General features: G+C 44.5%; 1 protein-coding gene across 1 annotated transcript in view; it reads right to left on the bottom strand.

Moving 5' to 3' along the window:
• LOC111246813 (core alpha-(1,3)-fucosyltransferase-like) overlaps window positions 1-14,467 on the bottom strand; it is a 43,206-nt gene that overhangs the window by 20,085 nt on the left and 8,654 nt on the right. Inside the window, exon 2 of the mRNA XM_022797037.2 lies at window positions 10,558-11,554. Within this exon, the coding sequence (XP_022652772.1) occupies window positions 10,558-11,197 (640 nt within the window). The 5' untranslated portion in view covers window positions 11,198-11,554. The remainder of the gene's footprint in view (window positions 1-10,557; window positions 11,555-14,467) is intronic.

Raw genomic sequence — 14,467 nt, forward strand, 5'->3', positions numbered from 1 at the left:
GTGCGTTTGGTCTGTTCCTATGTTCCTAGTGCATGTGCAGCTGCACAAATCTTTTTGGTCACCCCCGCACCTGAGTACATTAACCCTGTTTACTTAGTCACTCGATGCTACCAGTATTTCTGCCATTCAACTACCCAGTACCAGTTTCGTTCAGAGCAAATTCATCCATTTATCCATTTCAAATGTTCACAATTCGTTCGAGTAGCTCGGATCCCTTTGCATTGCACCTTCGCGCGTCACGAGAATACAACAGCTTGTGGTCGGTTGACCTTGGGAGGCTAGAACGGTCCCGGCAGCGGCCGCGTAGGCCAGGACCTGTGTTACCAGGCAACATAAAAAAAACTTCACTGGCAATTAGTAGCAGCCGAAAAGTAGCAAAAAAAAAATAATGGTGCACTTTCAATATCTTGCCTCTGATCAAAAGTAACAGAGACATAATAGGGTCGTTAGCAAACCGCAGACAAAAACTAGAAATATATCTGTAAGCGTAGTTGAGTGCGGGAGTAAACAATATTACCAGCAAATGTTTTCAGAACAGGTCGTCTAGAGAAGTTCGAATCATCATCATCATTAGTTAATGGTCGATGGTAATCTATTCGGATGTCCGCAAACTACAGTAATTGTAAGTCAATCTAGCTAGTTATTGGTCTGCAGATTATTCACTTCACTAGTATATATATGAATTAAAATGGCAAAGGTCTTAGTTACTCAGTGTTCGAATAAAACTACGTGGTGCGCGTCGTAGAAAAAGGATCTTTGTCCTTTGTCAGATTTGTTGTTTCTTCGAAACGTGGCACCGATCACGGGTGTGTCAAATGTAATATGCCAATTAACTATTAGCGCGACTGTATGCGAGTTGTCAATTTTTATGGGCTCGATCCTATGAACTATTAACGCACTGGAAAGTTCAAAATCTTTGGGGCATCTTACAGAGGTGGCAAAACCTACAGTATCAATGTTTCCGCTTTGTGAGTTTCTCTCCGCTTCTTGAGAGATGGAACAACCCGAAACAAACTGATAGGCCAAAATTCACTGTCGACACTGTTTAATTTTCGGAACCCTTCTTCGACGAAAATGTTACTACCCCTAAAGTGCAATAACGTTCGTCTGAGCACTGTGCTTTTCTTCAGGGCTAAGGGTACCTAACGCAGCAACAATAGTCGAACGGGTCCGAAGGACGAACTTCAGCTGTGCGAAGTACACTGCGCCATGAATAGACTTGCTGATACAGTTTTGTATCGACTGACCAGGAGTTTACGCGCTGTCATAGATTTTTTCGGAACCGAACTTTACCAGGACCTCTGCTTCTAGAGCATGCTGCAAACGTATCAGCTGACTCAAACACGACTCGACGCGATGCTTCATCTAAAAAAACATTTAGCTTTTGGCACAGCGCCAGCAAAAGGCAGCTTGGAGGACGTTCGGAACACCAGCGGAATCTCAAGAAAGCAGTGTATGTCAGCACTTACAACCGTTACTTGTACGTGTTCGTAACTCCCTAATGCTTATTCCCTTTGGAAGTAACTTCCCCTTCATTCAGTTCTACAATTTTCCCACGTTTCATCTCTTAAAAACTTCGTCTGCAGATAAGACAGAATTCGTTGCCGGGTTCGCGGTCTCGGCAACCATACATACGATGGGTGATTTGCGCTTAAACAGATTTCTCGCAAGCCTGTGACGATGACGACGTCGTCTACTCGACGGTGCTTACGCGAGGTCTACGATTACATGCATTTCTGTAGAAGCTTATGCTTCCCGGGGTTTCTTTCCTTACAGCGCGCCTGCCGTCTGTTTTCGGCTCCATGCTGCTTTAATCCCCAAGGACCTTCCAACAGTCCCATGTTTCCGCCTTACGTCGTGACTTCCGACAGGACGAGCGAACATTTGAAAACGTCTTTTCTGCAATCATTGCAACGGCAGCCACCTCGCAGGCGCCTCCTCGAGTCAGTGAAGCGCAGAGTCGGCCGTCTCATAGACGAATAAGCCAAAGCAAAGGAAAAATGCAAAAAGCTCGAAACTAGTTTCCTTTAGAATCTTTATAGAGTTTTGCCGTGAAGTTGCGTATGCAGAGACCGAAATGCCTAGCAATGGCCGTTTGCCCCGGAATAGGGCAATCACATGGGAAAGGTTGAAGGAGGGTCAATTTCTCCATAAGAGACGGCTGTGTCAGGGCACGAAAGAAGTGCCTGTAATAGTACCAGTGTGCCCGTAGAAATATCTTGCCGTAAACCAGACTTTGTAAAACTCACTTTCTCGGTGTCGGGACACGATCGCTAGCTCCGTCGTTTCCTCTTTCTCTCTCTGTGTCCTTGAAGAAGAAAGGTACGCGACTGCGCCACTGACTAACCTATGGCTTTTGCAAGCTAGTCGTTGATACAGGGTATATATGTTCTGAACCTATATACTTGGCATCGTCTTCTGCCTAGATGCTTCACCGGAAATATATAGCGACGCTGTCGCTGGTGAAAAACAAGGACGGGTAAAATGGGACGACGGTTAAAGACGCCTCGAGCAGCGGACGTCACTGCACCTATCGCGCATCCGCTTTGCGTAGCTGCTGGCGGACTGCCAGTTACACACAAAGCGGAAGAAAAGGCCGAATCAGGTAATAGTCAATCTTTTTCGTGGAGGCCTAAGCCAGTCACTGTGTACAGATAAGCGTTCGACACGTTAGAGGTCAGTTCAATCTTCGTTCGTGACTGTCATATATTACAGTAGATGCTTATTGGAGTGTAAAATGTAATTTACTCATGTATAAGTATCTGGGATAAAAACATGGGCGTCTTGTCACATGAATATGATTCATTTCACTAAGCGATCAGTACTTGAATGGCTTTAATGATTATTTCAAATAGTATATATAACCCAAGTAGCAACCGAATAAGGAATATGAATACAATGCAAGACACGGAAGCAATTCGCTCGAAATATAGCGATACAAAGCGAAGTCTACACAAATCATCGGAAGAACAGCGGACTGACCTCTAAATGAGAGCACGGAGAGGATACGCTTAAAATGTAGAAATAACAACTCACGTGTTACGTTAACTACGAGCTTCTGATTTGAAAACGATAACATTTAATATTCAGATCGATGTACCCGAAAGAAAGCCCTCGGTTGAAAAAATCAAGCCGGAACGAAACTACTATTACGCGGCACTTTTTTTGTTGTTTTTTTCTGTAGGGATCTGTTTTGAAGTTAGGCTTCGAATCACTTCGACGATCAATAGATTGATAACTATTAATAATAAACAATAGCTGTATAATGGACGGTAGCACATCCTATATAACAGCATCGTCATTAGGATTGATCCGATCCCCTGCACATTTGTGCGTGTCTTTTCGACACGGCCAGTTAGAAGGAGAGTTTGTCTGTTAATATTATGAAAGCTCAGGCTTAACATCTCGTTAATAGGATAAACTCTCCAATTGGCATTACATCCTTTGTATAATTTTAATATTATCCTTTAAAATGAATACATCATGGAACGGTGTAAAATCTAATGTTACGTACCGAAACAAAAACGGGAATCTTAGGCTAATTAGGTTAACTTCTCAGGGCTACCCAGGTCGTGTATGCTTGGGCCTCCATAATTGGACATAGGCAGGTATAGATATGTATATATGATGCTAATCCGTCTCGTATACCTTTTAACGCGTTCTGTAACGGGAAACAGCATTGTGTAAATAAGCTTCCTTCTTAGGCGCCTTTGGGTTTCTCTATCTATCGTACGATTCCTTCGATACTTTCGCTTCTCCACCGTGAATGAAATAATGGTCTGTGATAAGGTTTTATGTCGATGGGGAAACCAAAGCAGAAGGCTACGAGAAAATAACCGCGAACAGGGAACGACCACCGGCAGTGGCAGTAGCAGCAACAGTAGAAGTAATAGAACTGAAGGCGTCGCCGTTCTTTCCGTGCCCAGCTTTCTAACCACCTTCATACAGCTTTAGGTCTTGTGTTCTACGTCTTGTGCTCTACGCCTTGGACTCCTAAGATACGTGGATGGAACTAGGAAGCGTAGTCTAAGCGGCTGTCGGCGGCCTCAGACTGGCCACATAGCTAACATTTGACCGCCATTAATCTTTCGTTGTATAATTACCTAAATTAGGCCAAGTAGTTTCTACTACTCTGTTCCACCCTTTGGTTGGACTCTCATTTTGCTCGTAAGCACCATACCCTCGTTCGCGTCCTAGTCCAACCGATGATCTTTACGCTTACAGGGCGTTTTCTTGTTGAATAGTACTCAGGGGTACCGCGATGATATTGGCGGTGATGGGCGCTCGAGAAGATTCGGGACAAATACACGCATTTTATCTGAACGTACTAGCTAAAGCTTACTTTCAGGTTTACGTGTGTATGAATCTACCTTTGCGCTATGGCTTGCTCAAATTAAGACAAGGGGCCTCGAGGGACAGAATATGAGGGCATCTTTTCTTTCTCGATTAAGTTCTTTTGAGAGATACGACCAACCAAGAGATCATTCAGTGAAGATGCACACACAAAGGCGAGGGCGCCAACCTCCCTGGGGCTGTTACCTTGTAGTGGCACTCCTGAACATCGCGGCTATAAGCTTCTCTCGAACGCTCCCGGAACTTTCAGTGGTTCTCGGTAATGCTTGCCAGTACCGTCGATAGCTACTGGAACTCGCGAAACGGAGCAACTTGTCGAAGATTCAGCGTCGATTGGTTTCAAGGGATATGCTATAGGTTAGCAGCATACTGAGCTGGCCAGGTAGAAGAAGATTGTAAGGTTCCTGCCTTCGATAGAGGCTGCGCCGCTGCTCATGGTTATGGTGACGGTGATGCTGATGATCGAGCAAATCTATTTTCCCCACCTGTTATTCGTTCGCCCGCTTAACCCCACTTTCCGGAGTACAACATCATTAAAATTAGTTAGTCTGAGAGAGCATCTTAAGTGTCAACGCCGACGCATGCCTCCATTGTACACGGTTTCGTATGGTGGTCAGCCGCAATAATCGAGGAGTTTAACCCATACTTAACAGCAAAAATCGCTGACACACTAAACTTATTAGGCTATGTATTAAATATAAGCGAGGCGATCATTTCGCTGTTGGTAGAAATTGATGCCACGCAAAATAACACACGAAGGTAACTTATATAAGAAAAAAAAATATAGCAAACATTTGCTAAACGTTGTTCCAAATATCGTCTGGGTAGTTGGTTACATTTACTTACTTACGGGTAAATTGGACACACACGGAAGAAGGTCAGTATTATTAAGGTGTGTGTGACGTATTCAGTGTTATAGACTTGACACTGAATAACGTTTGGATCGGATTTTCATTATATAAGAAATTGAAGGTTCTAGGATAGATACGCCTTGCACCGTTCGAAGACATCTTCTAATTGTATCCAGATTTTCCACCTAACCAAGTAAGGGTCTCATCGAGACATATCTAATATTTTTATAGATTTGAATTAAACAGTATGAAATGCTATGTGATCTAATAACAACAGTAGCCAGCATTGGTGCTAGGGGCACATGACTTTGTAAGCCGTCCCTTTTGTCTCTGTATCTGTTCTGCTATTACATTATACATCCGAAGTACAGCTCGGGATGTCCAATCCTGAGCGACCTCTGTTTCTAAGAAGGCGCTTACACTGGGAGCTAGCTTCGCTCGCCACTCGGTCACCAGCTAAGCCTTGCTATTACACATCTACATCAATGATGGATACTGGATCTTTAGCCCTACGGGGGTTGGTCATCTAACATGCATTGACTGTCCGTAGAGTGAAAGCAACTACTCTGTCGAGTGTAACGTTAATCCTCTGCTCCTCAATAAAGACGAACCAACATGGAAGGGAAAGCCGGGAAAATCCCTGAGGAATCTTTGTCTTGCAGCAGCTAGGGACCATGTGTCGTCATGCTGCTAAAACAGTCGGAACAACTGCTCGAGTGTTAGTGAATGATATCAACTCCAGAAATTATATGGCGCGTCCAATGTCCAAAAACTAAACGATTCCGCTTATTAAACCTCAACGAAGATCCACATGAATGTAGTTAGGAAACCCATTTTTCTTTAAATACTTTATACAGTAAGGGTTTGATTAAAACTAGAAGACCTGCAGGGTCAAGCTCCGTGCTCGACACACATTATATAGTATGTGTTGATAAGTAAGCAAAGTGATATAACTGGACTCTGAGGAGAGCGCAACTCAAAGGTTAATAGGTTTTTCAATGAAAATCGACTAACATGCATTTATGCACCATTCACAATAGTGTATCAGAGCAACGAAATCGAGTTTACACTTACTTTGCCTAACTAGGCTTCCCACACTCAAAAAACCTCGTTCAAAAAACTCAAAAAACGTTTCTTCCCACATGTCTACATCACACTACATACACATTCACGCTCTCTCTAACCGATAGCGTTCACAAGCCGATCATCATCGTAGGCTTCAGATCATCGAGGATCACATCTTGTTCGATCACCAAGCCCGCCAGGAATGTCACAACTGATGTGTCTCTCAAACGTGTATTCATCAAGCGGGTCCCAGGATCAAAGCGAGATCGGATGGAAGTATGAAGAGAGATCAATAGAGAGAAACAGAAGCTTGCCTCCTATGATTACTACACAGCCCATTTCAGCTCAGTCGATTCTAGGTGCCGCGCGCATTCGGCTAGAAAACGCGGCTATGTACTAGTTCATATTGGACGGACGCGTACTGACGACGTCCTTGCATTCAGTGTCTTGTGTTTTTTTCTTTCTCCTTCGTCATCGACATCTTTTCGAAGATGACGAGGATGATGGCGCCGGAAAACGCCTTTCACTACTTCTAGATACCTATCTTCCCTCCTTCCCTCAATCTCTTCGTCGCTTGCCTTTCTCTCACCTTTTCTCACTGCTCTTGTCTCGGAGCTTACGTACTTTTCAGACAAAGATTTCGTTCCGTGAGCGAGTACTCGCGCACCCCCGCCTATGGATATTGAACGTGGCTGTTTGAAAGAAATAGGTAGCGAGAAAACAGAGCAGATGCCGTTAGCGGTGGCCGAGCCAGCATAGGCGAGCAATGGAGTGACATAGTACGAGGACGGAGAATACGATAGGGGGAGGGGGTGAGGGAGTTACTGTATAGTATGTGGAAGTATAATATGTGGGAGCGCGGTGCGCTCTGGATGGGTTCTGTTTGTACGGGTTGCTCCCGCAGCAAGGAAAAAGGCACAGACTCAGCACTGTAAGGTTAGAAACCCTCCGCTAAATCACCGAAGCTTGCCATCGATTCAACTGGGGCTGAGGGTGGTTCGGGGAAAGGAAGGAGGAAACGCCTAGTCAACGTGCTCCATTTCGCGTACCGACTTGTTTAGCCTTCGTCATTTATCTTCTCTCTTTTCCCTGCCCACTGCTCATTCAGCAGTCGAAGGGTTTAGTTCACTTGCCTTGGTTCATTGTGTTCTTTTGGGAGTTACCGTTATAGGGCTGCAAGTGTAGTGAGCAGACAAACGAAAAGATGAGGAAAACGAGTGAGTGGGTGCTATACGGCAACACCCCCCGAACTTTTGCCTTGTGTCGTGCCACTATAGGTAAGTTTAGCCCAGCGCCGATTGACTTCAACTATACACCCAATGTAAGCTCGCCTCCAGGCAACTTCTGGTTCAGGTTTTCTTGGACGAGGAAACCCATGCCCTCGTCACGGATGCCGGTTGGACTCGTCGGAGCCCACCAGCGGTCTGAAACGCTGCAGTGCTGACCGTACAATGTGACGCAGTAGCGTACACACACTGCCGGCTGAGCTGCAGCGTGTAGTGATCCATTGCCTGGCTAGTTGTCTGCCGCCTGCCCAAAGGGAATAAGAAGCACAGCCACTTGCTTCGGGCCCTCTCAGTCATCTGCTTCTGTTGGCATGCTGCACTTTACTTCTCTTTACGCCTCACGCTTTTCCGTGTTTTGCTTCCACGCTGTCTGTATCGAGAGAAATACACCAAGTCGGCACGTTCTTCCATAGTGACACGCGATGTCCGCCAAGACTCTTGATGTATCTCTTCGTTGTTTCCCTAGCTCTCGCGGAGACACACACCGGCGCAACGCGCTTTCACTGCCACCGTTGAGGCCGAACCGGCTGGCGTCCGGCTAAAGCTGCAGTTCAACTGAGTGTGCGCAGTACTTAAATGGTACCCTTCAAACTTTCAACTTCAAAGCTTTTTCAAATCTTACCCATTCGACTGTGAGCTTTTCATGCCGTCTTCATTTTCATTGCTCAGCAAAGTCTCTTGGTCTCGCGGTTTTTCTATTTTCTGCCCCCCAAAGAAAAACTGCGTCTTCTTTAAAGCTAGTGAATATTCACCACAAAATTCCAAATTGCATCCAAGGCGAATTTAGTCAGTCGCTATATCGTGGCATCACTACTTAGCCTTGTAGACGAATAGCGGCAGGCAGCCATCGTCGCAAAGCACATCGCCAAACCCCAGCAACCCAAGGCTTAGAGAGGATTTCGGTGATCACCCTATCTATTTGCAAGCCAATTAAATAGCACAGGCAACTGCTCCCGTAGTATTATCAAATGCTTCATCATTGCTGGGGTTTGCTTGAGTGTTGTTAGCATTTCTTAGTGGTAATAAAAATAGAACGTCCAAGGTAGCATTCAAGCCCTAACGGCGATTTGCCTCTGCTGGAAATCCCCTATGGGAAAGGGTGTGGCAGACGCAGCTTGACGCGAAGATCAAATATAATTACTACCGTCTCAGACATAAATGTGTGTACATATATGAATTATAATGCTGCTGCAGTCTTACGCGAGTTTCAAGGGAACGCGGGGCATGCGCTAATTACCAGCCTGTCTATCTTTATCTACATATCGTTGAATTCTCCTTCTACGTTGTCTTTTCCGACAGCCCCTGTGTAAGTTAGTTCCATTACTCCGAAATTCTCGGTGGCGACTGCTCCAAACGGCGTATCCTCCTAATGTCCTTTGATCAGTTGTTCTGTCAAATGCAGCAGTTCGACCAAAACCTAGGGCTTGCTGAAACTCAGGCCCCACACATAGCAATTTAACTGCTACCACAATTGTTGCCATCGGCAGCAACGGCGATTTCAAAACCAACATTTCTAGTGTGGCCATGACCACACAGCACAACAAAGTTATGCCTTCAACGTGAGCAGGATCGTTCGCTGCTATGCTCGGTGTCATGAAGTTAGTGACGCCTTAGGATTTTTCTACCTGTCACCCTATTCGATCGCAAACAGCGCCTCTTTGACGGTGGAAAATCGTTTCAAGCAGGCTGTTATTCTGATTCGGCCCAGGCTTGCTTATGTTCTTCTAAGAACAAGTTAGCCATGCGCGATGACGATCAATTGTTTGTTTACAACAACGTACCAACGAACCTATAGGCTTCTTTCCAGATAACGCGCCGATCCTGTCGCAAAAATCTGCGAAGGAGTAGACAGCGCAAAAGCGACCGGAATAACTAAAAGTTGAGCATCCCGCAATATCTAGGGCTGAAACGAATGACGCGGCGGGACAGCCTATTTTTGGTGCGTTGTGCCTTGATCTCTTATCGACAAGGCAAACATGACCTTGTTTTTCTCCGCTGGTCCAATCAATTCCGAAATGGATTTGTTTACCATCAGCTATTCAATTTGTATAAACAAATACTCAAAATGGCAGTTTACGTATGAAATGTAGAGCTCGCCTTTATTGCAAATGGAATAAATTGGATCGCCGGCCTTCATTTGTCGTAATCGAATCAAAGGGGAGACGATTTGTCATCAGGCAAAAAATACTGATGAGATCTAACTTTCATATCGCTTTTGACTCGTGATAATAATGCGCGCACATGTAAGCGACAAGACAGGAAAAGGGGCAGAGATACAACGAGAAAACAATCGATCGGGCTTAATGAACTGTATTGGTTTGGGTACCCAAGCGTATCTCTCGCTGATGTATCAAGAGACGATAGACGACGATGAGAAAATGTCCCGATGCTCCATTTTGCAACAGGAAAGCTCCACTTCGAAGCCAGCGAGAACGGCCTGTGTAGAGAGCGCTCGATGTGTACTCGAAGTACCCACCTTCGAGAGATGGTGCAACTCCCTTGTAAACCATAAATAAAGGCAACAAATAACATTGACGAATACATTTTCTGAAGGTCTGAGTTTGGCAGAAGCCACCGTAAATGATTTCCTAACAAAGTGCTATTCGAACTTTTTAAATAAAAAGTTTTCATTTCCTCATTTTGCCAATACAAGTTATTGCCATTACGGCTTTCTATATGCAGAACCCTTCTGCACAAAAGTGTCGTAAGATCGCAGCTCTAAAGAATATCAAATCGCCTTTTTGCCTGAGCTGATATTAGACAATGCAAATGCTGCAGCCCTTATTAGTATCTGCCCGTTCTATCGGGTGGGAGCCACATCTCGGAGCGCCGGTACCATGCGTCCAGGAAACAATTTATTCTTTAACGATATATCTTCTTGGTAGCTCGCTACTAGAAATTTAGGTATCATGACAAAAATTAAATGTATTAGAAATAGATGGGATTACCATTCTCGCATACCTCAAAAGAAAACAAATAATAATTAGCACTTGATCACTTACCTCTTTCACCCGGTAGCGGACGCTTGCTTCCATTGTGGAAAAACCACGGTCGCCCCGAATTTCTTGATTCTTTGATCTTTGAATCACCATTGGCATTCACATTGTTATGTTCGTCGTCATTAGTGTTACTTTCTTTTATTTGACTTGGCGGTCCATCTGGAAGATTCACATCGGCCACAGAGCCTGGCGTGAACTTCCCAGGTATTCGATTAGGTCGTAAACCTCGCCTACGATTTGGCCCAATTCTTACTAGTCGATGACGCGATTTCCGTCGACCTTGTTGTCGTTGCTGTTGTTTTTTTTGGTGTTGTTGCAGCTTTACTCGCTGGTTAAGCTTTTTCTGCGGCAGGGGCAACTTCAAATCGTTAAATGCAATAACACTAACCGCATTGCCCCCATCGCGGTTATTCGCTCCTAATCGGAACCGACTTGGGGACGGCGGTGAGTCAATATTATTGGACAATCCTTGCAGTTCACCCGGACCCCGAGCCTCAAGCAATGCCGGACCCGAAGCCAGCGGCTGTACGCTGACCGGAATGCCGGACGTATGAAAGGTCGGCACTATAAAATAAACGTATGCCCCGCATGAGAGTAGACAGGAGACGAGCACGACGCGCCGCAGTTTTTTGAATGTCAACATAGCCTTGTTCCGCTGTTGGCAAGTTCGGGGACGATAGCGTTGGCAAACGCTGACAACAAGTTTGTCGTGCCGTTAGCGGAACCCAAACCGCTAGTTCCACTGACCATTTGAGAATAGACAAAGTGGAGCAGTTTTTGTCGGAAATAGCGACGGCAGAGATTCAGACGAAGTTCGGAACGTGATTGTGACGTGTAGGTCGACACCGAGAGGAGGAACAGCGATTGGCGGCGGTTGGACGGCGGCTGCACCGCTCTGCGGACCGGAACTACGACGCGTACCGACAACGATAGCTTAGGCGACCAATTGTGAAGATACGACAGGGTCCACAAGGTAAGGCTGCCATTCCACGTGGAAGTCCTGAAATAGGCATAGCATAAGAGAGAACACCAGGACAACGTGATTATGTCTAATGTCATCTGTTCAATACTCCGAAACAAAAACGACACGCCGATTCTAGTCAGTATCGAATCTGTGCTTCCGAGCTCACCCATCTACGACTCTGCTGTCTTCCTAACGGCTTGCGCTGCTCGTTCCATGATGATTCAGAAAGCTCGAGACAAGCGAATGCCAAAAAGACAGGTGAAGCACCGTCATAACAAGATTGTCCAATGCTGCTACCATGGCACATGGATTATGTTACAGATGATTACACTGATTGACGATACACATTATTCCAAGCACGTTAGTTTTAGTGTGTTTTAAAGTGAAGTATGTTGAGGGTGTCTGAAAGGAAGGCAATATGTCCTGCCGACGAATCGCGGCCACTACCACTATTACTTACTGTAGATGTTTTTCCCTCGAATTTGAATTTTACAGACCAAGCAAACGGCCTTGTGGTGAGCCTTTCGTCTAGTACTGCTGTTAAGCGTCGCTTTAGAAGTGAACTGTTATCAAACGAATAAGATTTATTTTTAGACATTGTATAGGCTAACTGCCTATAATACGCTAGGACCGTCGGGCAATGGTGTTCGATTTGTATGAATAATTTGCATATTGGCCAAACGCAGTTTCAACATCCTTATTTCTTTCGAGTTTTTGCAATATTTCATTGGCTAAATTCAGTCATAATTAATTATAGGCAGTACGGAAAACGAGCGATTTTTCAAGGATCACACTAAGCCTCTCTTTCTGTTACGCCTCATCATCTAACATTTATTTTATTAGTACGAATTCCGCTCTCCGTAATTAGCTAACTGGCTATTTATTCATTTTTTGGGAGTTGGCTCGGCAAGAATCAAACTATCACGAAGCAAAAAGTCCGCGGGCATCGTTGAATTTGGTCTCCTAGATACAGGTTCCTTCGTTGGAATGATGATGGAAAAAACATATGGTGGTGTTTGCTTACACCGGACGTTCACACAGTAGGGTTATAGTTAGTTCTTATGGAATTCAACTAGGTCTGCTCGATGACTTAATTTAAAATTAAAAGGAAGCTTAATTAACGGCAAACAATGATCTTCTGACGCGACGCAACTCAACTATATGGGATGCAGTCAACGTGGTGCTGTTATTAGATCCCGTTACTGTTCCCTATGTCTCAGACTTGCCGGTGTTCCGAGTTCGATTTCGCTACGTAACGAACGGGATGCGTTATTTGTATATTGATTGCTTACTGCCAGTCGAGCTTGTTAGACCAAAGCAAAGCTTAGCGGTAATGCGGGATATAAAGCGTAAAAAAATATGTATCGACTTATTGATCTAATTTGCCACCGACACAAGAGGGTAACCTAAAAAAAACTTTTCCGAGGCCGTTTTCGGACTCGCCGACAAAGATAAGCTGATAAAAAATTAATAACTATATATAGTTTTCAACTTGTAATTTTAATTGTATCCAATCAACTAAAAATATATTAATAATATTATATATATTATTATATTATTATTATAAGTGGGTGTATTCTCAAGGTTGTATAATAAAAAAACGTCGAACGTTAGTAATCGAGGCACGCTTCGTTATCTTTATGCATCGACATGCGTCACATGTTTATTAAGACCGAAGTCAAACTTCAGGTAGGCGGTATAGGTCTTCCGCTTTACTCGATAAGGCTATCGTGCACCTGTTTAATATCAAATAAAAATAGCGCGGAAGATTGTACCGAACAAGTAAACTATTCAGTTTCGTCGTAGTTAATACTATTTCTGCCGCAATAACGCACGCACATATCTTCACCAGTTGCAGCCTCTCTTCATTTGTGTCATTATCGTTTTTGTAGTCTGCTAGGCAATTCAGCTTGACCCCCTGATATATTCGTATTGACCGACGCTCACTTTAATAAAACTCTCTCGTTATAATAATATCGTACGGACTGTTATGAATTAAATCAGCGAATCGTTGTGTTTGAAGCTGTAGTAGCGCGCCAAATACAAACCGCAGGGACAGTGAATAGAATCTACTAGGGCCAAAACCGGGAGTGGATAGTTCGCCTTGTGCCGGAAGAAGCCGCCACCTGCGTGAGACAGGTGCTTCAGCTAAGCCATTAGAGGCGGATGAAAAATCTGGAGAACTATCAACGATCCTTTCGTAAAATAGGGGCAATGCGTCTGATCATTTAGAGCCGATATACAGGCGGGCATGTAGATGCTGCAAGATTCTATAGAATTCAATATATATTTTAGAGCGACGTTCCTCCTCAACGATGCGTTGTCTGTCGTCTATGCTTAAGGCAAACTTGTTTCAGCCACGAACGATAAATAATTCGTTATTTTAGCATTTAGCCAAGTTCAGTGAAGCTTACCTTGATGAACACGATCTGTCTGCTACATTGACGTTAGCAGCGTATCATTTTTCTAGGGTCTGAGTGGCGTAACTCGTCAGATGATAAGTTCAAAAGTGCACTCTGGGTGGAATGGCCCAGCCGCCGAAGACGGTGAGTGTATCTTGTTTGTAAGTAAACAGCGAAACGCCATCCGTATCTATAATGTTATGGTGTGTAATTCTATAATGAGCCGCCTCACTATCGCTATTCATATGCGTGCCCTAAACTCTCTTAGCTTCCGCCACTGTACGAGGTCGTTCCCGCGGCGATTTAACCCTACCCCTTAGCAGAACAGTGTATCTAGCGTGCACGATTTCCGTCTCTACCTCGCTTTCGGACGCAGACTGTATTCATTGCATTACGTCAACAGATCACATTGGGTAGTAAATCATCAGAACGTGTGTTTTCAATCACGTTTATAATATTACTTCGTAAGCAAAAAGAAAGCTGTTCGTTAGAATTGATCCATTTGGGTTTCCAGTGGCCGCCACGGGCTCCCCGCTAGAAGACAGCG

The sequence above is a fragment of the Varroa destructor genome, unplaced genomic scaffold (genome assembly GCF_002443255.2).
Source record: "Varroa destructor unplaced genomic scaffold, Vdes_3.0 BEIS01000001.1, whole genome shotgun sequence".
NCBI classification, from domain to species: domain Eukaryota; kingdom Metazoa; phylum Arthropoda; class Arachnida; order Mesostigmata; family Varroidae; genus Varroa; species Varroa destructor.